General features: G+C 39.1%; 2 protein-coding genes across 4 annotated transcripts; both read left to right on the plus strand.

Annotated features, from left to right (window-relative positions):
- The first annotated feature begins 665 nt into the window (after positions 1-665).
- LOC107807985 (uncharacterized) lies at positions 666-5,017 on the plus strand. The gene is made up of 5 exons (XM_016632463.2): positions 666-2,155; positions 2,223-2,240; positions 2,908-3,749; positions 4,179-4,366; positions 4,481-5,017. Exons 1-5 carry the CDS (start codon positions 666-668, stop codon positions 5,015-5,017), a joined length of 3,075 nt encoding a protein of 1,024 aa, XP_016487949.2.
- A 9,396-nt stretch (positions 5,018-14,413) lies between these two features.
- Positions 14,414-25,474, plus strand: LOC107777093 (uncharacterized). 3 transcript variants are annotated; one of them, XM_016597074.2, is made up of 27 exons: positions 14,414-14,644; positions 14,743-14,984; positions 15,334-15,495; positions 16,415-16,580; positions 16,697-16,813; positions 16,899-17,032; positions 17,118-17,277; positions 18,199-18,263; positions 18,981-19,067; positions 19,333-19,448; positions 19,819-19,993; positions 20,066-20,176; positions 20,258-20,336; positions 20,438-20,581; positions 20,669-20,782; positions 20,873-20,994; positions 21,095-21,177; positions 21,262-21,386; positions 21,571-21,691; positions 21,763-21,900; positions 22,775-22,871; positions 23,002-23,127; positions 24,237-24,329; positions 24,418-24,523; positions 24,659-24,801; positions 24,924-25,010; positions 25,092-25,474. In XM_016597074.2, exons 2-27 carry the CDS (start codon positions 14,826-14,828, stop codon positions 25,218-25,220), a joined length of 3,159 nt encoding a protein of 1,052 aa, XP_016452560.2. In that variant the 5' UTR covers positions 14,414-14,644; positions 14,743-14,825; the 3' UTR covers positions 25,221-25,474. The 3 variants fall into 3 exon arrangements, with proteins under 3 accessions (XP_016452560.2, XP_016452559.2, XP_075106026.1); XM_016597073.2 differs by having other exon boundaries at positions 14,414-14,622; XM_075249925.1 differs by lacking the exons at positions 24,924-25,010; positions 25,092-25,474 and having other exon boundaries at positions 14,414-14,622; positions 24,659-24,834.
- The last annotated feature ends 1,132 nt before the right edge of the window (positions 25,475-26,606 follow it).

The raw sequence follows: 26,606 nt of genomic DNA on the forward strand, positions 1-26,606 counted from the left end.
CCACCCAACAAAACTGCCCAACAAATTGATGAGATCGTGAGCTTCAAGCAGAAACCAATGGAGACACTGCATGAAACATGGAGCAGGTTCAAAGGAATGTTGGTTATGTGTCCACATCATGGTATTCCAGAACAGATGTTGGGACAACGATTTTATATGGGACTGTCGGATGGGTTGAAGAATATTGTGGATGCTTCAGCTGGTGGGGCATTCTTGAGCAAGATATGGAGAGAAGGTCAAAGTTTACTTGATAAAATGGCACAGAATTCGGGATGGACATCCAGGAATGCACCCATAACTCCAGTGGTACACTCAGTGCCCCTTGATCCTTCAAACACTATGGCTGAAAATATGGCGACCCTCCTGACACAAATGAGCATCCTCACCAAAAAGGTGGAGGAATCAGGACAGAAGCAGCAGGTACACATAGTAGACACTACCAATGGGGGCTTGTGCACATCTTGCATTAGTCAACCAGTTGGTAATCCTTGGAATACAGAGCTTGATCATCATCATCAGCACCCTGAAGATATGAACTATGTAGCTAACTATGGGGGTCAGAGACAGGGAAATCAGAACTGGGGTCAGCAAACTCAACAACAGTACAGACCACCTCCGCCACAATATAACGCCGGAAACATGGGAGGTATGAGACCCCCAACAACATGGCTCTGTATCCTAGATCCCAGGGGTACAACAATCAGCAGCAGGGGTACCACCCGCCTCAGCAGCAACATGGTGGAAGACAGGACGATGGGTTTGCGAGACTGGAAGCAATGATGCAGCAGGTTATTGGGTCCACTGCAAAGATAAATGAGAGAGTAGATGCACATGACGCAGCTATCAAAAATATTGAAGTGCAGGTGGACCAAATTTCAATGTCTCTGAATAATCGTCCTCAAGGAACGCTACCTGCAGATACCCAAATCAATCCTAAAGATCAGGGCCCGAAGCAGCTGATGGCGGTGAGTCTCCGTAATGGCAGGGATCTCGATGAAGAGAAGGAGAGAGTTCGTGACAATATACAGGCTGAGACACTTATTCAAGTACCCATTGAGCTGGATGAATCCATAAGGCTGACAGAAGTGACAGTCCAGCCTGCTCAGGAAGAAAAGAATACTCAGCAGGAGACCGAGAAAGTTGCTGAAGCAGATGAAGAGCCAGTAGTAGAGATAGTAGCTGAGAAAGAAAAGTCCCAAGTGATTGGGAAGAAAAGACCTCTTGCACCATTTCCGCAGAGGTTGGCTAAACACCAAAAGGAGGAGCAATACAAAAAGTTCTTTGAGATGCTCAAGCAAATTCAGGTAAATATTCCATTGATCAAAGCTTTAAAGGAGATGCCTGGATACGCAAAAATGATGAAAGACTTAATGTCCCGAAAATTTGACTTCCAAGACTTGGCTACGGTGACACTTACTCAGACGTGCAGTGCAGTGGTGACTAGACCTGTTGCTGAAAAGCTCTCAGATCCCCGGAGTTTTACTATTCCATGTACTATTGGAAACTTTGCTTTTGCGAAAGCACTCTGTGATTTAGGGGCCAGCATTAATCTTATGCCCCTGGTCATTTACAAGAGGTTGGGCATTGGGAGAGCTAGACCCACCTCTATGCTGTTGCAGCTGGCTGACAGGACTGTGAAGCGTCCATTTAGGATCCTTGATGATGTACTTATTCAGGTGGGGAAGTTCGTGTTCCCTGCTGACTTTGTGATATTGGATTTCAAAGTAGATGAAGAAATTCCTATCATCTTAGGAAGACCATTCTTAGCCACAGGGAGAGCTCTTATTGATTGTGAGACCGGAGATCTTAAGATGAGGCTCAATGACGAAGAGATTATATTCAATGTGCAGAAATCTATGAGGCGCCCAAGTGAGTTCGCAAGTTGCTCTCTTAATGATGCCGTGGATGTAATCGTTCAGTCTGATGATGAAGTGTTGACGATTGAGGATCCCCTCGCTGCATGTTTGACGAATTTGGAGGAAGTGAACGGTGAGGACTTGGCAGAATGGGTGTTGACATTAGAAGGTAGAGGGTTTTGGGAAAGAAATCTAGAGTTTGAGCCCCTACACTTAGAAAAGAGGGAGACTCCTCCAGCTAAGCCATCCATTGAAGAACCACCGAAGCTGGAACTAAAGCCATTGCCAGGCCACCTCAGGTATGAATTTCTGGGACCTAACTCCACTCTACCTGTTATTATCTCATCTGGTTTGTTAGATGTGCAGGTTTAACAGCTTTTACAGGTATTGAAGGAATGCAAAACTGCCATTGGGTGGACCATGGCAGATATCAAGGGGATCAGCCCCGCGTACTACATGCATAAGATTCTGCTGGAAGAGGGGCACAAACCTTCCAGGGAACATCAGAGGAGGCTAAACCCGAATATGAAGGAGGTGGTGAAGAAAGAAGTGATAAAGTGGCTAGATGCGGGAATTATTTTCCCAATCTCTGACAGCAGCTGGGTTAGCCCAGTTCAATGTGTGCCTAAGAAGGGTGGCATGACGGTTGTGAAGAATGACAACAATGAACTAATCTCAACGAGAACCGTCACAGGCTGGAAAATTTGCATGAATTATCGAAAGTTGAATCTAGCCACCCGGAAAGACCACTTCCCACTTCCCTTCATTGATCAAATGCTGGATAGATTAGCAGGGAGGTCACACTTTTGTTTTCTGGATGGGTACTCAGGGTACAATCAGATTTCCATTGCACCTGAGGATCGAGAGAAGACCTCTTTCACATGCCCTTATGGCATATATGCCTTTAGGAGGATGTCCTTTGGCCTATGCAATGCACCCGCCACATTCCAACGGTGCATGATGGCCTTTAGGAGGTGTTCATGGATGACTTCTCAGTGGTGGGGAATTCATTTGATGAGTGCCTGGTGAATCTGACGCGTGTGCTGAAAAGGTGCATCGAGACAAATCTGGTGCTGAATTGGGAAAAGTGCCATTTCATGGTACAAGAAGGCATAGTTCTGGGGCACCGGGTGTCAAGCAAGGGAATAGAGGTAGATCGAGCAAAGGTTGATGTAATAGCAAAGCCGCCTCCACCAATTTCGGTCAAAGTAATCAGGAGTTTCCTTGGACATGCCGGTTTCTATCGGCGGTTCATAAAAGACTTCTCCAAAATCGCCAATCATCTCTGTAAGTTATTAGAGAAAGATCACCCGTTTGTATTTTCTGATGATTGCAGGGTATCGTTTGAGAAGCTGAAGCAGAGGCTGGTCACAGCACCCATCATTGTTGCCCCCAACTGGGAGCAACCGTTCGAACTAATGTGTGACGCTAGTGACTACGCAGTGGGGGCAGTGCTGGGCCAGCGAAAAGATAAATTGATGCACCCAATCTACTATGCTAGTAAAACGCTGAGTGGAGCCCAGTTGAACTATACGGTGACTGAAAAGCAGATGCTAGCTGTGGTGTTCGCATTCGACAAGTTCCGGTCCTACCTGATAGGATCAAAGGTAATTGTATACACTGACCATGTTGCTCTCAAATACTTAATAGAAAAGAAAGACTCTAATCCACGCCTGATTCGTTGGGTGCTGCTTCTGCAAGAGTTTGATCTTGAAATACGTGATCGCAATGGCACTGAGAATCAAGTTGTTGATCACCTATCACGACTAGAGGGATCTGAAAATGCAATTGAAGTTGAGGAAATTCTGGAAACTTTTCCAGACGAGCAACTGCTCGCCACCACTCATCAGGAAGCGCCATGGTATGCGGACTTGGCCAATTACCTAGCCAGTGGTATAGTCCCTCACGACCTTTCATCGGTCCAGAGGAAACGATTTTTTCGTGAAAGCCGCTTGTACTATTGGGATGAGCCCTATCTCTTTAGAATATGCCTGGATAACATGATCCGGAGATGTGTCTCCGAGATAGAACAATCTTCTATTTTGCAGGCTTGTCATGCATCGGCTTATGGTGGACACTTTGGAGGGATCAGGACAGCAGCGAAGGTGCTAGAGGCCGGATTTTTCTGGCCGACTGTGTTTAAAGATGCGCACTCATGGGTGAAAGGTTGTAATGAATGTCAACGCACCGGGAACATTTCCCGGCGCCACGAAATGCCCATGAACCCAATTCAGGAGATAGAAGTGTTCGACGTCTGGGGGATTGATTTCATGGGTCCCTTCGTCAGCTCCTATGGCAATAAATACATCCTTGTTGTTGTAGACTATGTGTCCAAGTGGGTGGAAGCTGTAGCATTGCCCACAAATGATGCGAAAGTGGTGGTGGGATTTATAAAGAAGAACATATTCACCCGCTTTGGGACACCATGGGAGATTATTAGCGACGGAGGCACTCACTTCTGCAATAGAGCCTTCGAGAAGTTGCTTATGAAATACGATGTGCGCCACAAGGTAGCTACTCCTTACCACCCGCAGACTAGTGGACAGGTTGAGGTATCCAACAGGGAAATCAAGAGTGTGTTAACGAAAACTGTAAACGCCACAAGAACTGATGGGGCAAGGAAGCTAGATGATGCACTCTGGGCTTACAGAACAGCTTTCAAGACACCAATTGGTATGTCACCATACAAGTTAGTGTTTGGGAAGGCATGTCACCTACTTGTAGAACTGGAGCATAAAGCGTGGTGGGCACTGAAGCAACTAAACTTAGATATGGAAGCTGCGGGCACATCAAGAGTCACAGAATTGCATGAGCTCGAGGAATTCAGGTATCTTGCTTTTGAGAGTACAAGGCTGTACAAAGAGAGAATGAAGAAACTACACGATCAAAACATTGTCGAGCGAAATTTCAAACCTGGGGACATGGTATTGCTATACAACTCAAGACTAAGGTTGTTCCCGGGCAAGCTGAAGTCACGATGGTCGGGACCATTTCGAGTAGTTGAAGTTTTCCCGTCAGGAGCGGTTGAAGTTGCCACTGAGAATGATTCTCGTACATTTAGGGTCAATGGTCAGAGATTGAAGTTGTATGTGGGTATGAGCGAGCTTAAGGAAGGGTCTGAACTACACTTGACTGAACCACAGAGGTCGAGCGAGCCTTAAATGCGCTCATCCTGCGTCGTGCCGCGACCTTAAATCAGGCGCTCCGTAGGAGGCAACTCACGAAATTGTTGTAAGTATAACATAAACATAAAAAAAAGGTGTCTGAATCAGAGACGCGGTCAGACCGCCGTTCTACCGCGATCGCGGTCAAACCGCGGTACTGACCCCTCTCTGGAACCCAGGTTATCGCGTTTCCACCGCGGTCGCGGTAGAACCGCGGTAAGTACGACCCTCTGAACTTGGTCTACCGCATTTCCACCGCTATCGCGGTAGAACCGCGGCAGACACAGATCGGGTCCAGGTCCGATTTTAAAAAAAAAAAGTTTTTTTTTCTTTCCCTTTTACCCAAAAATAACACACACCCACCTACCACTAATCCCCCCATCTGCCCAGCACAATAAAACACAACCCCCCTTTTCTTTTCTCATTCTCTTCTTCTCCATCTTCTCTCTATCTTCTCTCTTCCACTCTTCTCCTCCCAAAACCCCATTATCACCCTCCCTTGCCATCCACCTTCATCACCCACTTCTACTCAACCACACTAGTAAGTTTTTATTTTTCTCTCTCTACTTAATCTTCTATTTTTGTGTAATCTAGAATACTTTTACTTAGTTTCAACCTAGGTAGGCTTCGCATAATTTTTGTCAATTTTCGCTTTGTTCTTGATTTTCGTTGTTGTATGATAATGTCGTGAACTTGGTCGGTGTTAAGGTGCTTGAGGCTTCATGGTATTTGTGATGTTTTTGTCAAAAAAAAAATCTAATCTTTTGAGAATAGCTGTTGTTAGGTACCATGTGGGCCACAATTTTAGAGTTGTTGTGATATTGCGGAGCGGGTTCTACCCACCCCTAATTGGGGAGTGTTGTACTCGATGATAGGGGGTGTTGTTTATGTTTGGAAAGATATGCACAGGAGTAAGTGTGGGGTGGTGTTGGCAGAATGTGGTGCTATGGCACGTAAACGGCAAAGGAAAGGGGCGGGCACATCCCTCCAGCCGACATTTGACGAGTCCCGATTTGAATCAGAACGAGCTGAGGACGATTTTAATGCGAAGGCTGGAAAGAACTTCATTCACGAGATTCAAATTGACCGGGCAGCCCTCCGCGTGGAACAAGAGGACATGTATGAAGAAATTCGGAGGAGGGGAATGGAATTCCTCTTTTATCCGCACGGCCCGGTGAACCGGATGATTGTTAGGGAGTTTTACGCGAACTGCCATGCACATATGCTGCGGGAGGTGATTGTGCGAGGCATAGTGGTGGATGCCTCTATTGTGACTATCCAACAGGTATTGCAGCTGCCCCAGTTCACGGGCGACGTTTATTTCTACCATGACAGACCAGGTGTCACGTGGGAGGCTATGACGGATGTACTTTGTGCTGGGGGGCACCCCACATGGATCAAAGACCAAAGCACCCTGAATTACAATTCTTTCACGCATTTGGCTAAGTGTTGGTTGACTGTCATCTGCAGCCGGTTCATGCCATCCAACAACACCACTGATGTAAACTTCAACAGAGCATTATTGACATGGTGTTTCGTGACGAAGAAGGACTTTGATGCAGCCCGGGTAATTAGTGACGAAATGGTTCTGCGGGGACCGCTGCTGTCAAAGGGGTTTTACTTCCCTTCCTTGGTGACAGCACTGTGCTTGCGGAGGGGGGTCCCCACAGGTCCTGCCGATGGAGAGTTGGCACCTGAAGCACCATTCCGCGCTTCACGCATCAAAGTGGGCAGGGGTACACGTGCTACAATTGTGATAGATGATGAGGATGCTGACCCATTTCCAAGTGCACCGTCCAGGAGATCGACTGACAGTGCGAGACCCTCTCGGCGCCCCCATACTGGGGCAGGCTTCGCCAGATCTCAGTCTACCAGGCCTATGCTGCATTCCATGGAGGAAGAGGTCGCGGATCTCCGCGCCTCAGTGGATGGCCTACACACACGAATGGATGCAATGTCTCAGAGGCAGGCCCGGTCTGAGAACAAGTTCATGGCCTGGTTCCGTGCTCTGGGGAGAGCTTGCCATGTGGATCCCCACACCGTCTCCGACTCTGATTGAGTCTTAGGGAAGTCTTCTTACCCTTCTGCTCTTTACTTTCTTGATATGACATGAGGACATGCCATTATTTTAAAGTATGGGGTGGGAGACTTGCTCTAGTTATATGTGTACTGTACATAGGCATTGTGGTTTTTTTTCTTCTTTTTAGGTAGTGTAGCAAGTCCCCCTTGGTTTTTCTTTTGGCCACGGTTCTTTTCCAAGGGTTTTGCTTGAACCGGGTTAGGTAGATTTTCCGTTTGTAGTTAGAACTGAGATAGGTAAAGGCTATAATTCTACCCGTAATGCACACACCTGCAAACAACTAAAACAAACTTGAGAGTGTGAAGTCTGGGCTCAGTTGTGGACTTATAAATCTATGCCTTAATATTGCACATCTTGCCTTGCTCGAACGCTTGTATGAGTGTGTTGATAAACTGATTCAGAATGAGTTATGTGCCATGTGTGTGTGAGGTTTGTTGTATTCTGTGCATTGCATTTGATGCCTAGAACTTGCCCCGTGTGTTTGCAAAGCGAAATAATAGTTTTGTTCAGTCTTGGAAGTGATATAGACATTTCTTTGTTGAGCCAGATATCTATATTTTACCCGCCTAATTGTTATGTATCGTAGTTAACCCCTTTGAGCCTGTAATCCTGTTTGTTTGGCAACCATATTACAAGCCTTACTCATTTGTTTGAATTAACCATCTTTTGAACCTTTTCACCTCTCATGAGCACTTGAATTGTTATGAACTTTATAAAAGTTAAAGTGTGGGGTGGTTGGTTTGGCTTTTGAGTGGAACTAATGAAATAAGGAGAAAAGTGCACTATTTCTTAAAAAAAAATGTAAGAGCCACTTGAATTGAAAAAGAAAGAAAAAAAAAGTAGTATTGTTGTGAAGAATATTTCTTGTGGCGGTGACTTTTGATGTAATTGTGCTTAAAGAAGTATGGAGTTAATATACATTGATATGAAGGTGGAGTTTTGGTTTGACATAAGTGTGGTTTTAAATATTATAGTGTATGTATTAAAGTGCTTGGGAAGGTGTAGTCACTCTTATATCCAAATGTATCCTACCCGTCCCTCAGTCTACGTTACAACCAAATAAAGTCCTAAATGATCCTAGAATGAATGAGCTCCATTAGTAGAGTAGTACACTACGGGCAAGCTTATGGTGCATCTTTTGTGGCATATGAATGTTATTTTTGAGAGTGAGTGAATTCTTGATATCTTCGATTCCTTGTGTTTAAATTTTATGCATGTGGAAATGCTCTCAGATTTTTTTTAATGTGAGGGAATGTGATTCAGGAAGAAAAAAGTAAGTCTTCACCTCTGTTAGAGTAACTAGAGTGAGCACAAGTGTGTCATGGCAGTAGAGTCTGCAACTGGGGTGTGACCGGCACATTTCTTAGGCTGTTCTGTCAAAATGGAAGGTGTGACATACATGGGGTAATGCGTCAAATGGGTAGGCCTAGAAGTGTGGTTTAGCTTGCTCGAGGACGAGCAAAGGTTTAAGTATGGGGTGTTGATAATAGGTGAATTTAACTTTATTCAGACCCTAAATAACCGCCTTCTGGCATAGTTTTGATAATAAAAGTGATAACAAAATGCTCTTATTAGTGCTTTTAATGATTTGCAGGTTATATATGACTAAGGAAGGTTAGTGAGCACTTTTGGAGTGAAAAAAAATGAATAAAGAAAGGCCAACCATGAAATATCCCAAGTGAACCACGCAAAAACAGGCTGAAGAATCAGAAAACTGCGTCTACCGCGGTTCCACCGCGACCGCGGTAGAACCGCGGTGAAGGATGTTCACGGATAGAAGGAAGATCAGAGGCCATGTTTGGCCGCGGTTCTACCGCGACCGCGGCAGAACCGCGGCAGGAGGCGGAAAGTTCAGGGACTAAAGTGCAAAACACGGGATTTTCAGCCCAAACCCTATTTTAAACACTAGACTCCGCCCAAAAGAGGCATGTATTGTTTTTGGAGAGTAGTTTTGGAAGAAGAACAAGTGTGAGAGATCACCCAAAACATCTTGGTTTCTTTTTTTCTCTTTATGTTTCTTGCAAGTTTTATGATGAACATTGTTTTAGTTTATTTACCCATAGTTATGAGTAGCTAAATCTTTTGTCTAAGGTTTTGATGGAACCCATTGGGGGATGAACTTCTTGTTTATGTGAATACAAATTGCTAGTTTCAATCTTTATTTATTCAACTATGTTCTTGTTGTAGTTAGTTGACAGGATCCTCAATTAGCTGTGCCTATTTAGTGTGCATAACTCGGGAGAGAGTGTATATTTAGGTTATTGTTGAATAACACCACTCCTAAAGTATAAGAGGAATCTATAACTGCGGGTTTAAAGGCGGGATTAGGGATAACGAAGCCTTGGGTGCAATCTTAAGTGAACTGTGTTAATTAAAGCTAGCTAGTGTATCCCGGGAGAGTGCAATAGTATATTACTGTGATTACTCGGGAGAGATTTACGGTAAGAAAAGTGTTCATGATTGATAGAGGTGTGTTAGTAAATTTGTATGACGCATAAATAGAAGGGATTCCATCAATAGGGGAAATCTTTACCTTAGCTTTTTCTCACCATTGTTTACAACCTTAGCATCCTTAGTTTACAACTGTTTATTTACGTGCAATTTTAGTTATTGAAGACACCATCAACTGTGATTCAAACGTTTGGGGAAATTGGTTCTCAAGAGTTTAGTAGTTCTAAAGATAGTGATTGATAGGTTAATTCTCTGTGGATTCGACTCTGGGCAGAATACTCAGGTTATATTTGCAACGTCCGCATTGTCCTTTTTATAAGGCATAGTTGGGCGTGATCAAATTTTGGCGCCGTTGCCGGGGACTTAACGGAATTATCAATTACCATTGATAGAAATACAAAATTCTTAGTATGGTCAGTTTTCTCTATACCTAACTTGTGAATATTTGTGTAATTAATTTTTCCTACCTTTGTCTATTTTTATTTTTTCATGGAGCCTGAGACTATTATAAAACTATATCTTGATAATTTTTTTATAGAGAATGAGGATGAGATTTCACCAGGTGAAATGCCTTCAAATGAAGCGATACCTGATGTTGAGCAGCGAAAAAATGAAGATATTCTGATGGTGTTGAGGGTACCACATATTGCTTTCTCAATGAAATTCGGCAGCACTTGTAAGGATTATTTGACCATAATTGTGGTTGATTTCAAGAAAACCCCTGGGAAATCAGCTTGTCGTACTGATAATACTTTTATTTATCAATGTCTTTTGAATCAATTTCCATTTAGTCCTGGCGTAAATCTCCTTATTGTCACTGTTCGTGGGGCTGCTTTGGATATTTGTGTAGGGGATCCAGGAATAAGTTTTAAGTCCAAGTCTCGAGCCGGTTATACAGTGAATATGGAGCTACTACTATTGATGGGATCTACTCGCATGTTTTTCTTCTTTGCATATGCTAAATCTATGACTCAGGTGTGGGATCCCGGATGGCAATAGTTGCATCATCATTATTGCACTCGCTATTTTACTATGCCAACCACTAACTTCAATGCTGATTCATTAGCCATTGCTCCACATCTTGGTGTTGTTCCTGATGTTGCTGGCAAAATTCACAAAGAAGGAACTGCACAAGTCCTTCAAGGTATCATAGCTGGGCAAACGGGGGTAAGTCTAAGAGCCCAAGTTACTTTTGAAATACTTGTAGTCTTCGATTCGGGAGGAGGCCCTTTTGACGTACCAATTCTTGAAGATAGAGATGGTTTCCTTGAAGCAACCTTGACTGCCATAGCTACTTTGTTTATATGCAATGCACCTCTCTCTATTAACAACCTTGATCTTCAAGATCAGAACGTAACTATTGCTGAATTTACCAAGTTAGAATATGGCTTGTCATGTTTTGGTTTTTATTCCATTATTGAATCACATTCTACAAGTAGCATTAGAGTTTATGGTGCACTAGGTGAGTTGCAGAGAAAAATAAAAGGGAATAACAATATTGACTCTACTGCTTATTTGAGGATGTTTAAAACTCTAGAGCTTCGCCCTAAAGTTAATGGCGTAGTTGAGTCTATGGCGGGGCGTTTCAGCACTTTGAGTAGGAGAACAAATGAACAACTAATCACAATGGACATATGGGTTGAAATACTGGAGAAAAAAAGTTGGCGAGGATACTGCCAAGCATTTGTTGCTTTGCTACGGGTGCTAGAGGCACAACTTGCCTTTGCTATATAGGGAGTTCTTGTTCTCTTTTCTACATGTGATAGAGATGAGCTCACCACAGAAATATACATACCAAGGTTCTTGTTAGTTATTGATATCGCTTCAGTAAATATCATTTCCCGCGCTTGTGTTGCTGGCACACATGGGGCTGTTGGTTACTTTTTGATATGCAAGTGGACTTTCCAACTAGGCTTTATACCCGTGAATGTTTATCTAGCTACAACTAGTTTACCATTGTCCCTCATTGAAGGATTTCTTGTCTCGAACCTTGAGGACAAGGTTCTTATTGATAACGGGGTATTGTTGTGAATCAACCCCAGTCCAATAAAGATATCCACACACAGATGGCTATTGAGCTTAGAAGAGCTATTGGGCTGAGAACAAGCAACATGGTCAGGCTAATTTGGGACGGGTTGTGTAGTGAGCCCAAGAACTATTATATTAAAATAGTAATGGTCGATGATTTTTGGGAGGATGCGCATTGTTGAGAATTTTGTTCCCTATCGTCTCGTTCTTCTGGCTTCTTTCTCTGGACTATTTTTTTCTGTTCTCCCTCGGCTCTCTCTCTATCCTTCTTCTCTGAATCTCCTTCTTAGTTCTAGTTTCTGTTATTGTAATGATTGTCTCTTTGAGTTTATTAATTAAACCTATCATTTCCCTCGTTTACTTTGTGTTGTGAATTCGGGTACACAACATAATTATATGGTCATATACAATTTACCAATTACATACAAATTAGTTTTAAATGAGTATCCCTTTATATCAGGAATTGAATAAGGAATATCAATTATTTCCCCATCCCTTCTCTCCGTCTCTCTTTCTCCATCTCTCTATCTCTCCTTCTCCGTTCTTTCCCCAATTTTTCTTCCTTTGACGTTCTCTGTTTTTATCCTTTCATGTTGCGTATAATTTTAATGGAATTCATTAATGGATTTTAATCATTTTACTACAGAGTTTTAACTTAGCAATTTCCGTTTATGTTGCACAATTGGTGTCGAATTGAAATTGTCAATCAATAAATTTTGAAGGTGTTTAACTCTCCACTATTGACAGCCATTAAAAGCTTCAAAGCTTTGAATTCGAATTTGGATTTTCAAAAACTATTATTTATGATTTTGGGTGTTGTTGCAAACAATTGTGAATATTCTATGGAGTTTATATCTCAATTTTGAGGGTGTTTACTGAAAATTAGATTTGATTTTGGCTGAATTTTAGATTGAAACTCGAAGAAGAACACATGACATACAATATACATACAAAATTATATTAAAGTTGTATTATAGTTGAATGTAAATTGTATTTAAGTCGTATTATGTTATAGTTATATATATTTTATTTGAATGTTGTATGAAAGTTGAAAAATAGTTGTATAATATATGAATCGTCGTATGAAATTTATATTTAAGTTATAAATACTATCTTTAAATACAAAGTTGTTGATATGTATCAAAATTATATTAAGAGATGACGTTTTGATTGAAATTTCAAATAGGAAGAAGAACACACTACATACAAAATATATACAAATCATATACAAAATACAGACACAAGATTATATAAAATTTTATGAAAATTGTATTTAAGTTGTATGATATTGTAGTTGTATTTAGCTAGGTAAAAATGATGTATGGAAATTGTAGATAAGTTATAAATAAGTTGTATACTATAAAATTAGTTGTATAAAGTTTATTTTTAGTTTATATGTTATTATAGATGTATCAAACTTGTATCAACTTTGTAAGATTTTCTTTTTAATTTATATATTGTTGTACCATACAAATTTGTCACTTTCGAATTTCTATTACTGTTGTTGTTGGTGCTACATTGACGAAGGTGGAGACATTGAACATTTTACTTAATTTCAACTTACATGTTCAACCACAAAAATCAGCCATTTAAACCACTTTAAAACCCATCAAAAAAAGTCCAGAAATCGTACACTTTTACACCTAAAACCAAGCCCAAAACGAGACATCAACAACCGCAAAATCTGCTCGAAACAGTCAAAAAGGCTCTACAAAAACATCGAAAATCAGCTGAAATTACTTTTAAAATGCAGCTAAAAAACAACACAAAGAGAAATTTTTATAATTTTTTTTATGCATCTGAAACTAATTAAGTAACAATTTTGAAAAAAAACTGATTTAAATCCAAGTCTCTTGTTTTGGAAACGAATAATGCTTGCCTGCGATTGTCTAAGTTATCCATAATGTAATGTTCTCTAGTATTTTTCTCAATTTTTTTACTTTAATAAAAAAAGAGGTGTAACTAAATCTTCTAATTTAAGGCAGTAATAATGGATTGTATATGGAGAGAGACAGAGAATATGGAAAGAGAAGAGGAGAGAAAAAAGGAAAAAGATTAAATAAATCCCCTAATTTAAGGCACTAATAATGAATTGTAAATAAATTATAAGAAAAATATAATTACGGCGGGTAATCTATAAATTTAAGATAATTTTAATAAATAAGTTTCACATGAACGAAAAAATCCAAAAATTTAAATAGTGGCCTAAAAAAGGCCATTGGAAGCCTCAACTCTCTAATTAGCAACCGTTCATATTGGGTACTGAAGTCTCCTTAGGTTTAGCCCAAATCTCACATTTGATGAGCCACAATTTTAAACTACTTTTGTGTTTACAAAGCAAAGTAAAAATAGCACGGTATAGCCAATTTTCGTACTGGTCATTCAAAAAATAGTCAGCGTTTTGAAGTCAATGAAAAATAACCACTATCTTGCTGCAATAGATACCGGTCCAGCATAATATATTGGAGTTCGGTGCACCTGTATATGAACTCCAGCATATTATGCTGGATCGGTATACTTTGCTCACTCCAGTATAATATACCGGAGACTGGAGCACCGGTGCTCCAAACTCCAGTATATTATACTGGACAATTATACATGCTGGAACTCCAGTATAATATGCTGGAGTTCAAGCATACTTATGCGTATAATATACTGACATATTTTTCGGATTTTGAACAATATTTTTGCTCAAATTTATCTGAAAAATAACTAAATTTTAATTACTTTAAAACTGAGCTATTTTTGAACGTTGTAAATTTGGCTATTTTTGAATTTGTCGCCCAAGCCCAAGCGAACCCAGATAAAAAAGGCCCATTAGCTGTTTCTTCGTCGAGGTTTTAGACATTTCACGTGCAGCAGCGCAGGGTTTTAGGCGAAAAAGCGCTCCATCTCTTCTTCTTCTTCTTCTTCTTCTTCTTCTGTGCAAGTACACCAAAACTCCAACCACCCTAATTATTGTCAATTCTCCGCCTTTTCCTATTTCAAGCAAAGTGTCAACTTCTTGCTTATCTCGGCGGCTTCTTTGTAACTTTTTTTTGGGGTAAATTTGCAGCACCTTCTGGGTATCAGCTTTAATTAAATTTATCTTATCACTTTATGTACTAGTTTGAGTTTTGTAAGGGTTAATTTCACTATATGGCTCATAAAAGATTTTATGCAGTGGCGGAAGGCAGTGAGTGCACGAGGGCGAAAAATAATCAATAGCTTGTTCTTACGAAATTTTGAGCTGGAAATTGCAGAGCAATGGCGTCGGATACATTAACTTACACGGACTCGATGAACTTGAAGGTGAAGGAGCTGTTGAAGGAGGTCCAGCTCGAATACTCCCCTGAAACCACTGCAACTGTGGACAAGGTCGTCTCCGCCATAAAAGAAGCAATTGATAAAATCCCTGAAGACCAGGTCAATTTCTTTCTAAAACCTTTATGTCATTCGTAGGACAAAAATATAACATATATTGGAGAAACTAGTAATGTTGTCTGCAGGGATCTTTATTGAATTCTCTCTGTATACACACACAGACGCACAAACATATATACATGTATAGTTGAACACTTTAAAAAATGTATCGCACACTAAGTCACACTCACTGACACAAAATAGTAGTGGGTGCAACCAGAAGTTTAAATCTTGGATCAGCCCTTGGTTGTGGGCTCCTTTTCTTATTAGCACAAGTCAGTTTTAGTTATGCTGAGTTAGCTGACTCTGCTTCTCCACTCCCCTCTTTTAACAGTGAAGCATTATTTGGCAGGTTACGGCTGACTTGGCACCAGGGTTTGTTAGAGACATCAAAGCTGATAAGGTGGAATTCACGTTTAAGAAGCCAAAATCTTTAGAAATTAGCGGGAGTTATTCTATACAATGCGTTACCAAACCAGATCTAAATGTGGATCTTTTTCTTCACTTGCCAAAGGTGTGCCGTCTATTTTCCTTTAGAAAGTCATAATCTCGGAGTGCCTTAGAGCACTACTTGATTGTATTGTTGTGTAATTTATTTACTTTTCAGTTTGAGGCTAAGTTCAAATGTTTTACTTGATTATTACATGATAATGTAATAAGCTTGGTATGTAAAAAGGAAAAAAATTCACATTGTTTCAAATGGTCAGAGCTCTAAATTGTCGTTTTTAGCTCTTTCTTAGTCTATATAATGCTGCAGGATTTATAAGCCATGAAATATGAGGAAGTTTTAATTGCAAAACAATCAAATATCTTGATATCAGAAACTGCTCTACTTGGTTTGAGTCCATCCAACAGTTGGTTTAACAGCAAGGCAGGGGACATGATGCAAACTATTTGTTTTCCATCTCCCCGCTATAGCTTTTATTTTTTTACCACAATATATGCCTTCTATATTTCGAACTATGAATGTGGAGCAATTGAACAAAGTTGTACTTAAATGAATCCTGGTCAAAGGCTTTTTTTACTTGAAGAATAGTGGCCTGGGTAAATAGACATGGAACAATTGGTTCTACAGATCTTATAGAATTATTAGTTCATATTTATCAAAAAGAAAGAATTATAAGTTCATTGATCTATCATAGGTGAAAGTTCATTCTTTTGAATGCCGAGTGAGTGGTGTGTAGGGTAAGTACGAAATGCTTCCAGTGCAGATAATCGGAACCAAATTGTCTTGGGCAAAATGGTTATGCCGGTCTCATAGTGGATAACCACATTCATGATATGTTTCTCATCTTAGTTTCTTGTTGTGACATATCTTGTTTTTTTCCTAATCTTTTCCTCTCATAGTGGATAACCACATTCATGATATGTTGCTCGTCTTAGTTTCTTGTTGTGACATATCTTGTTTTTTTCCTAATCTTTTCCTTTGGCAGGAGTGCTTTTATGAAAAAGATTACCTAAATTATCGATACCACGCCAAAAGATTCCTTTATCTCTGTAAAATCAAGGAACAGCTGAAAAAATCTCCTTTAATCAGAGCTGTGAGGTGGTCTAGTTTCCAAAATGAGGCTCGGAAACCTATATTACTTATCTATCCAGGTCGAGTCAGACTATCTGCCCTACCTTCTCTTGCTTCTTAGTGGATATAGTTTTCTGGCGTCTACTGCAAATTTCAGTTTATTTAACTGACTTGATTTTTTGTTTTGTTATTGAAGCTGTTAAGCTTATTGGAAATGCTGAATTTGTTGTGAGAATAATTCCCACTGCAACATCTTTGTTCAGTGCAACAAAGCTTCGCTTGGAGCGAAACAATATCCGTACTCTCAAACAAGGTTTATATATTTGGATATTTTGTCAAGCTCCTTTGCTCATAATGAGTTGCTTCTTAACATTGATTGCACTTACTTCCACTTGTAGGAGATGCTTTACAAGCAACACCAAGGTACAATAATAGTATATTGGAGGACTTGTTTCTTGAGGGTAATGCAGAATTTGTCAAAAGAACTTTCTCTGGATGGAAAGAATTGGGAGAAGCCTTGATACTGCTAAAAGTATGCCAATTTTGTTTTAAGGAACTAATATAGTCCAATAGCTTGCTTTCTTAGACAGAATATTATATAAGCTGCATTTCTGTAGGTGTGGGCTCGGCAGAGGAGTTCAATCTATGCCCATGATTGCTTAAATGGGTTTCTAATTTCTGTCTTATTGGCCTTCCTTGCAACAAAGCCTGGAAGGCATCATATAAACAGTTCCATGAATACAATGCAGATATTTCGCATCACAGTGGACTTCATCGGTATGTATTCTGTCCTGGTTTTCCTCCTTGTACTATGATTACCTGCACAAGTAGAAGACAAAACATATTCGAGATTGAGACATAGATATGCTAGGCTTCAGTTGGAAAATGTAAGATATGACAGAGGATTAAGTACTTCTTGGTTGGAGTTGGTCGAAAAGAAAAGTTGACCAAATCACCTAAACTTAAGAAATTTATGAAACCCTTGAGTATGCTAAGAATTCCCTACTCACTCTCTTGTTTGTTGCTAGCCGAGCTCTCCTTAGGCATGCCTCCTTTATGTACTCAGCTTAATGGGGGCAAACTTCACTGCGACCTTTGTGTTATGCATTGAACAAGATGAGAATAAATTTTTTAGCTGCAGTGTTATTAGTTCATCCTAGACTTATGGGCATCAAACACTTGGGGGTTATTTGGTCCATAAGAAAAGTTATTCTAGGATTTGCATGGACTGTAATACTGTATTAATAATCCCTAGATTTTTAAGTGCATATACTTTCTTTGACAAAATTTTGATTCATTGCATTGAAAATAGATTGTGATACAGAGTTTAGTAATACCGGTATTGCTTATACCGGAAGAAAAAAAATCCAACCAAACACTTATTAGTCTCTGAAACATTTGTTAATAACCTTAACATGAATATGAACTGAACTTATGGGCTTATTTAAACTCAACTTGTAAGATTTTAGCAAAGTAGTCCTGGTAAATAATGTTACAAAAGAGTTGCTCTAGAACTTATATTTCCGAGCATTTGGTGCTGTAGTAATTTTGTTTATCTAGATCTTTTATCTTTTCATTTCTTGGAGTTAGCTAATCATGGCAAGATAAATATCTTAATTAGTGTGATTTTCATACTTATCTTTTATTTGGTTGAGTTAGGGAACAACTGAAGAACTAATTATTTCTCTGTGTTTGCAGCCACCTCTAAGACATGGGACAAAGGGCTTTTTATTCAGCCCCAGCATGAAAAAGCTTCTAACAAGGTTAATTGCTTTGCTATTTTTGGTGATTACAAGTTACTTAAGAAGATATACTTACCAAAAGAAGTGTGCTAGAGACTATAAAAAGATGTAGCTATGTTTCATGATTAACTCAATTGGAAAGAGTTGGAAGGATTTAATTAAGAAGTAAAAATCCAATATCTTTTTGATAAAAAAGAAACTAACTATCAACAAGCTGAGAAAAGCTACTAAATCATCTGGTGCAGAGAATGGAGCTTCACCTTTCCAAGCAATGTTCACGGAAGAATGTCAGACCTGTTCCCACCTTACATTTCATTAGTGCATGTTCTTGTTTGGTTGTCTCAGCTAAAATTATTATAACTTGCTTTCAGTCTGTCTCTGGTTATTATGCTTACAAAATCTATTTTCTGGGTTGATAACGAACTGTTAGTGATCCCTTTTTTATTAGTTGTCTAAATAGGTGACATAATCAAAACAAAATAGGCTTTTAATTAGTTCATTCCTCCATTTTCATGTATTTTAGGTGTCAGCATCTAAAAGCCTTGTTAGAAATGCCATTGTTCGGTCTTCGAGAACTCCCATCTCACTATCTAATTGTTGCGGTACCTCTTCATGAGATGCATGAGTTCCATTTTGTTTCAGCTTCTTATTTCTCTTTTATGTCTCCGAGGTATTGAGACAGGTATAATAATTTTAAGTGCTCTTTTACCCATACTCATTTTAAGTTTGAAATTTCAGGATATGCAGTTGTTTCCTGTGGTCATTTGCAATTCATTTGAGGACTTCAATTTGGCATTCCGTCTGTCGCACAATGGTTTCGAAGAGGTGATTTATGAGAATTTAAGTGCACCTTCAGTTGATTTGATCTAAACAATTAGAGCATTTTGTCATTTTGATCATAATGATCTAATAGCTACTGAGAATGGAGAAATAATAACACCGCCCTTCCTCCATAGTTTGTTCCTCAGATGCTCCAACAAAGTGAATAGGAGAAAGGATTTTGGTCGATTTTTTATTTCTTTTTCTGTCTATTTCATGTCTGATTCATGTTCCACTAATAAAATGTTTTGATTGCTTTTTTAACTTACAGCTGCGCAATGAGGCTGCGTTGGCAGTTAATTGCATCAATAAATGTGGAGATGGTGGCTTTGATGAGCTTTTTATCACAAAGATAGACTTTCCCGCTAGATATGACTACTGCGTGAGGTGCATCAAAGGAAACTGTTTTTGCTCTCCTATTAATGTCTTTGAAGTGAATTTCCCTTTGTTATTATCAGACATGTGAATTCATGGTGGCAATTATGAATGATGCTTTTAGGAGCTAGTCATCCTATTAAATGATTAAATTTTTAGAATATCTACTGAAAGATTTGTAATACCTATGTCCTACTGGTCCTCAGTAAGGGGATGCAACAGAAGAATGTTAGGGAAAAACGCTAACAAGCATGGGTCTAATATTAAGTGATTATTTCTACATTCTCCATCATGAATATTCATGGGGGTATAAACCTATTATATTAGCCTTTTTGGTTTTGTCAATTAGCAAGATCACTTATATCATACTGTGATCCTATAGGTTGAATTTGAGGGGAAACAGTGTACTTTCTAGCTTAGGATTCTGCTTAGACGATGAATTTTGGAGATCTCAGGAGCAGAAGGTACTCTCTCTCATGGACCAAGGGTTGAGAGACAGATCCAAGTCTGTTCGTGTTATTTGGAGAAACACTGCATCTGAATGCAACTTTGAAGAGGTATATATCATCGGCTGTTCTTCGACTAAGATAGTGCATAACTGATCTTGTTCTGGTAACAAACTATTCTAGGGACTGTCGGAGCTAGACAATGAGCCGTTGCTTATTGGGATGTCTGTCAAATCAGCAGAGTTGGCCTTTAAAATGACTGTCATAGGTCCTAGCCCTGAGGAAAGAGATAAGGTACAAGTCTATCTCATTGATTATCCAGTTAACTTCTGGTTCAGTCTGCTTTACTCATTCATACTTGTCACATTCCACCAGGCTTTAGAATTTCGGAAGTTTTGGGGAGAAAAGGCGACTCTTCGACAGTTTCGTGATAGTAGAATAGCTGAAGTTGCAGGTTTGGTCATAGATATACTTCTGTTTCTGCTTCTGCCAGACCCGGAGACTGTTGAAATTGATATCTTTTTATTTTTATTCTGTATGATCCTCAATTGCCAGTATGGGAACGTGAGGAATGGGAAAGGCATCTCATCATAAAAGATATTGCCGAGCATATTTTGTCTAGGCATCTTTCCATACCTAAAGAAAAAATCATTCCTATTGGGGATCAACTTGATTTTTGTCTCCTCCACAGGGATGTAGGTATGGTTAATATTGCTGGTTACTTTCAGCCTTATGTCTTCTCAAGGTTGAAGAATGAACTTTGTGAATAATGAAGTTGATTTTCAGATCCTATATCATTCTCAAAAAGTTTGCTGGTGGCACTTGAAGAGCTGTCAAAGCGTTTGCTTCAACTTAATGACATTCCACTAAAGGTGTCGACTGTGCAACCTCTGGACTCAGGTTTCCTTTCTCTACTCAAATGTTGTTCATACATATATGCTTCACGCTTCTATTACTGCAAAAGTGGTTTGTGCTTACCATTAGTCACAGCTTTCAGGATGACATCTGTCTTCCCGCCCATGCCTCATCCTTTGGCACAGGAGAAGGGTGTTGACATAAAACTAAGGAAGCCTGTTTCAACCTGTATAAATCCAGTTGAAGTTATGATTCAGGCATGAAGAGCTATCCCTGCATGTGATTTTGTTGTATATTCTGCACTAAATTCCAGCACTTCCTAAGAATCCCCCCCGCCCCTCCCCTTCTTTTTAATAGCTTGAAGGATCTGGAAATTGGCCAATGGACGAAATTGCAATAGAGAAGACAAAAACTGCGTTTCTTCTCAGAATTGCTGAGAGGTTAGTCTTTCTTGAGCTTATTTTCAGGAACGATATTCTTATGTAAGCCTACGTTAAAGTTGTTTAAGTGCACTATTATGGCAGTCTGCAGAACAATTGGGGGATGATGTTTACCGCTACAGAAGATGATGTAGATGTTCTGATGTCTGGCTATGCATTCCGCCTTAAAATTTCTCATGAAAGAGCTCTAAGTTTGGTGACTGGGCAAAGTAAGATAGTTTGTGCCTGTATTCTCTACTTTGTGCTATCCTTCTTGTATATGGGAAACTTCCCTATTCTAATGGAACTTTTTACCTTATAAAAGAAGAAGACACTTATGCCTGTAGTGACCAACTGTTCTTTCTGCAAGAACATATTTTTGCATAATTGATAAAGAATTATTCTTTTCTATAGGTAATAATAGTCGACATCAATGGAGCCTCTCTGCTGACAGAGAACTTCTTCTACGACACCAACACGCAAGCAAGATTAATGCTTTAAGGGGTCGTTATCCCGTATATGGACCAATAGTTCGGTAAGAACCTGAATTCGTACTCCATGCCCTCTTTGCTCCTCCTTATAGCTCATTACCTCTTTGCTTTGCAGGCTGGCTAAAAGATGGGTCTCTGCACACCTATTTTCCACAGTGCTGACGGAGGAGGCAGTTGAACTATTGGTTTCATATCTTTTCTTGAGACCTTTGCCATTTGAACCTACTTTCTCCCGAATAACAGGATTTTTGAGGTTTAATATTTGTCACTCAGAATTCATTAATTCTACTCGATCAGTTTACCATTTACTTCCTCCCTCTTCCCCAGTTCTCCACAGTCAAATACTCTTAACTATATGATTCTGAGTTGACTCTCAAGAACAAAAGAATTACAATTTGGTTGCTTGGAACATAATTGTGCTCTTCCTAGAACCTTCATGATTTCCTGCAAAATTGTGGGTGGCTGTCATACGTGTATCAACTAGTGTCCACTTTCTGTAGTTGTTTCTAAACTATGTTTGCTCATTCTCATTTACAATAGACTATTTTTTTTCTTTTCCCTTGTGTATGTTTGCATGTGTCACTTGCAACTTATTTTTCTTCCACAACACGGTAGATGTTATAACCTTGAATAAAATAGCTAACTTTATGTGCATTCAATGGTATCTGGTGGAGGGTAACTTGAGTCATTTGCTTCAAGCCCCAAGATCATCCTGAGAATGTGGTGGATACTTTATCTCTGCATGACAATTTGTGCATCTGTATTGGAACAGCAGCAAATTCCTCAAAAGAATAGGAAAAATAGGGTGGAAGTACAGTACTTTTGCTAATAGATTGAACCATGTAGGCTAGAAGATCTACATAAGACAAAAGTTACTGACATAACAGTAATCACGGTAAAACATACTCTGGCGAGCAGTTAGCTGGTGGAGTGTCTTGCAAACCAAGGTTTAAGCTATGGTAGCTGTATTCTTTTTCCCTTTTAATACTACTTTCCTTTTTTTCTCTTTGTTGTTTTGAGGTAAGAAGTGGACGAAATGAAATCTAGCGTGGTGCTTTCAGTTTCATATTTTATTTGATAGACTTTGTATGTTGGTCTCTTTTTCTTATAATCTGTATCTTAAACAGGTTCTTACGGTTATTGTCAGAATATGATTGGGCCTTTTCACCCTTAATCGTTGATTTTGATGGCGACTTTTCAACTGACGAGAAAAATAAGATTAATGTAAGTACCAAGTCAAGTAATCAACCTTTGGAGGGCATTTTTCATGAGAAAATTTTTGCCATTTTCTTTTCTTGTTTTTCCATGTAATAATTTTTTAATCCAAAATGCTATCTCCATATGAATTTGACAGGAGAATTTCATGAGGAGTAGAGAAGAGCATGAAAAAGATACTCAAAATTTAGGTCCTGCAATGTTCTTAGCTACTAAATATGACGTCACATCTGAAGCATGGACAAGATCCTCACCAACTACAGCAGTAAGTGGTTCTCAACTATCAAGCGCTTGGGAAGATACAATGTTGTTTTACATCCTAATATTGATATTTTGCACCCAATAGTTTATACTTTATACATCTTTAGAAAACCCTGTAGATTAGATGCCATCTTAAGGGAATTCATCTTTGAAGGTATGACCAAAGTTTCAACTGTAGAAAAGTGGCCGCTGGAGAGATTTCCATCCGCAACCTATCTTTTGCTGCTGCCTAACTACCATATACATGCTCACAACAGGAGTAATTCTTAATTACTATATGCAAACCACATGCTTTATCAATGTTATTCTTTGTGATAGCATCATATAGGAGAAAGGAGAAGTATTTCATTTGTTTGCAATAATGATTTCTACTGTACTATATTTGGACCATTGAGGTTAGAACTTAAAACTTCACTCTCAAACTGAACGTTTGCTTTATTCAATAGGAAGCTTATCAAACATATATAAAACACAAAATTATACCAGATCTACGTTTCTACTTTTCGGGCAGCTTTTACTCTTCTATACTCCTAGATAATGAAGAAAAAACTATTTTTTTCTCAATTCTGTGGTTGGAGTTTAGGGTCCTAACTATTAGGCTATTCCTCTCTCATCAAGTAACTAAATAAACTTTTTTTTATTGTTCAAGTAACTAAAAATAACTTATGATCTTATGTTCACCCAAAAAATTGTATTAAGCAATCCCTTTCATAAAATAAATTTTTTAAAAAAGATTAAGCAATGGCTTCTCAGTCAACTCTCATCTTAATAATTTCATAAAGTCAATCATGGATGTTAAGTTTGGGACATAGGACTACTACTTAAAATGATAAATATTGCTATCATTATGGATCGTAAGATATTACAAGATCAAGCAACCAAACAACAAAATAAAGCTTTTAAGCCTTCTATGGAACCAGGACAGAATAAAGCCTTTAGTTTTACACAATCTGAGCATGTAGGTGTGGCGCCCTTACTTTTTTTTTTAGGAGATATTGTTGTTCAGTGGTCTTGTGGGCACAAACTCCTCTTGTGATCGTTGTGTGATTTGATAAGCTTTCATGATTGGTATGCTTTTCCTCTGCCATTAATTTGGGTACTTTTGTGTATTAGGAGCTAAGAAGATTGGTGACTTATTCAACTAGCAGTGTGAATTTGTTGACCAAACTGATTTTGCAAGATGGATATGATTCTTATGGATGGAAAGTATGTAAAAACATCAACTTTTCCCATCCCTGTGAATTGTTTTGCTATAACGTGTCATTCATAGTGCTGTTGATTTTCCATCCTGCAGTGTCTTCTCCGCACGCCTCTGAACAACTATGATGCTGTTGTTCTTCTCCACAGGGATAAATTGCCCTACCCCCAGCATCTTCTCTTTCCATCCGAGCTCAAACAAGGTTCTTTTTCTCATCTAGCTTTGTGCTTATTTGTTTCCTCATGATATGCACCTCTATTTCCTCCTCCCTTCTCATCCATTAAGCATTGATACTCATATACTAAGTAGAGTCTAAAAACTTACAATTTCTTTCCAGAGCGATGTGTGGTGCGGGGGCATGCAACCAAGATTTTCCATCCTTTCATTTTGCCTGGAGACTTCAAAGTGAACTATGGGGAACTGAAAAGTAAGCTGATGGTGAATTTTGATCCAATAAGGTGCTTTATTACAGATATCCAGGCAAGTACTTATTGCTGACATTTTTATCCACTGAGGTGCAAGTCAGTTATTCAATCCCTTGATCCCCTTGTTCCTGTGATGCTGAAGATTTTCCCCTTTCTTCCTGTCCCCATCTGATGCAGAGAGGATTTCCCGATGTGGTGAAGGTGTGGCACGATGCTTTGGGTGGTGATGCTCTTGGTCTTACATTAGGAAAAGCAAGTTCAAAGGTATGCTTTCTGGTTGTACTGAAGTAACAAATGATGTTTGGATGTTCAATAACAAGATGGTAATTGTGTCCTGTTTTCCAGAAACGAAAGCATGATGACTCGACAGAGGAGAGCAAGGATCTTCTGAATACGCTAAGAACCATAGGCGAGGTCGGGAAAGGCCTTGTGAGAAGTATTCATGTTGTCAAGGCTCTAAAACGCAACAATTAAAATGTTTAAAAGAATGTTGCCAGCGTTGGTGTAACAAGTATATGTACACTATGCGTATTATTATCAAGGTTACTGTTGGCTGGCAGAGAGCTCTTCAAATTTTGCAGCACAACTTTTGTATATGTGGAGTTCTCTAATCGAGGAGCCAACAATCATCTGTAATTGTAATGAGAAATTCATTTTATTATTTGAGGAAAAGAAAGAGGAAAGAAGAAAACAAAAAAACTAAAGGAAAAAAATGTTAGTGCGAGGCATTATCTTCTATTTTGTCTACTCAATTATTTTCATTTCTGTTCTAACCAGTTGAGCCACTACAAATTGTTCTATGCTAATTAAGATGAAAATGAATTTTATCTATACTATTTTTTTCTTGTCGATTTCTATTTATTTTGTTGTATGTGATATATTGGATATGTTATTCCAAGATATTCAAGTTATCTCTAGGTCCTAGGAGACCTCTTAATATTTATGTCAACTAATATTAATTATATGACGATGATGCTTAATTAATTTGGCACACAACAACCAAATACAATAATTGGTATTCCTGATAACATAAAACATGATAGGACAACATTATAAAGGCTTAGGCAAAATATAAAATAAATTCAGCAGAAATATCAAAATACGATCACCTTCCTGTATCAACAGCAGAATATGAGTTCAACTAAAGTCATATTTAAAGCATCTTTTTCTCTTATTTTTTCTTGGTGAAAGAGACAAATTAGATCTCCTGGTTATGCTATATTTAAAAGCTTTACAGGTGCAACGAAAATTAAAGTGAAGTAGTAATTGTACGAGTCCAAATTTGACCCACCACGACCTATAATGAGTACGACAAATGATCGGGTATTTCTGAGTCTGACGCCCTAAGGGATACGACCTTAGGGCAAAAGAAGAAACAGTACGACCGCTGCAGTAGAGTAAGTCCTTTGGGGGACATTAAGAATATTCCGTAAAAGATTCTTTGTATTTTTGTTTTTACAACTAAGAGGAATTCCTCTCTAGTATATAAGAGGATAAAAAATATTGTAACAGGGGGAGACTAGGGAAAGACTTACAAACTTTGGAAGAAAAGAAACTTGGCAACTCTCTTCTCTCTACTTATTATTCTAGATATTATTATATTCAGCTACGATTTACCCCTTCATCTTTGATTGATTTGCTCAAAAAGATTTCACTATCTTTTGAGTCAGACAATTTGGCGCCGTCTGTGGGAATTTCTATAGCTGAAACCATAGTTCTCATCTAGATCCCTGAAGGTGATATTCACTTTTCTTCGAACTCCATATAAACCAACAATGGCGGAAAAGGAAGCGAGGCTAAAGGCAATCGCAGATGTCTCGAATAATCTCCTGAACTCCCTCAACGAAGCCGACGGAGAAG

The sequence above is a fragment of the Nicotiana tabacum genome, chromosome 3 (genome assembly GCF_000715075.1).
Source record: "Nicotiana tabacum cultivar K326 chromosome 3, ASM71507v2, whole genome shotgun sequence".
NCBI classification, from domain to species: domain Eukaryota; kingdom Viridiplantae; phylum Streptophyta; class Magnoliopsida; order Solanales; family Solanaceae; genus Nicotiana; species Nicotiana tabacum.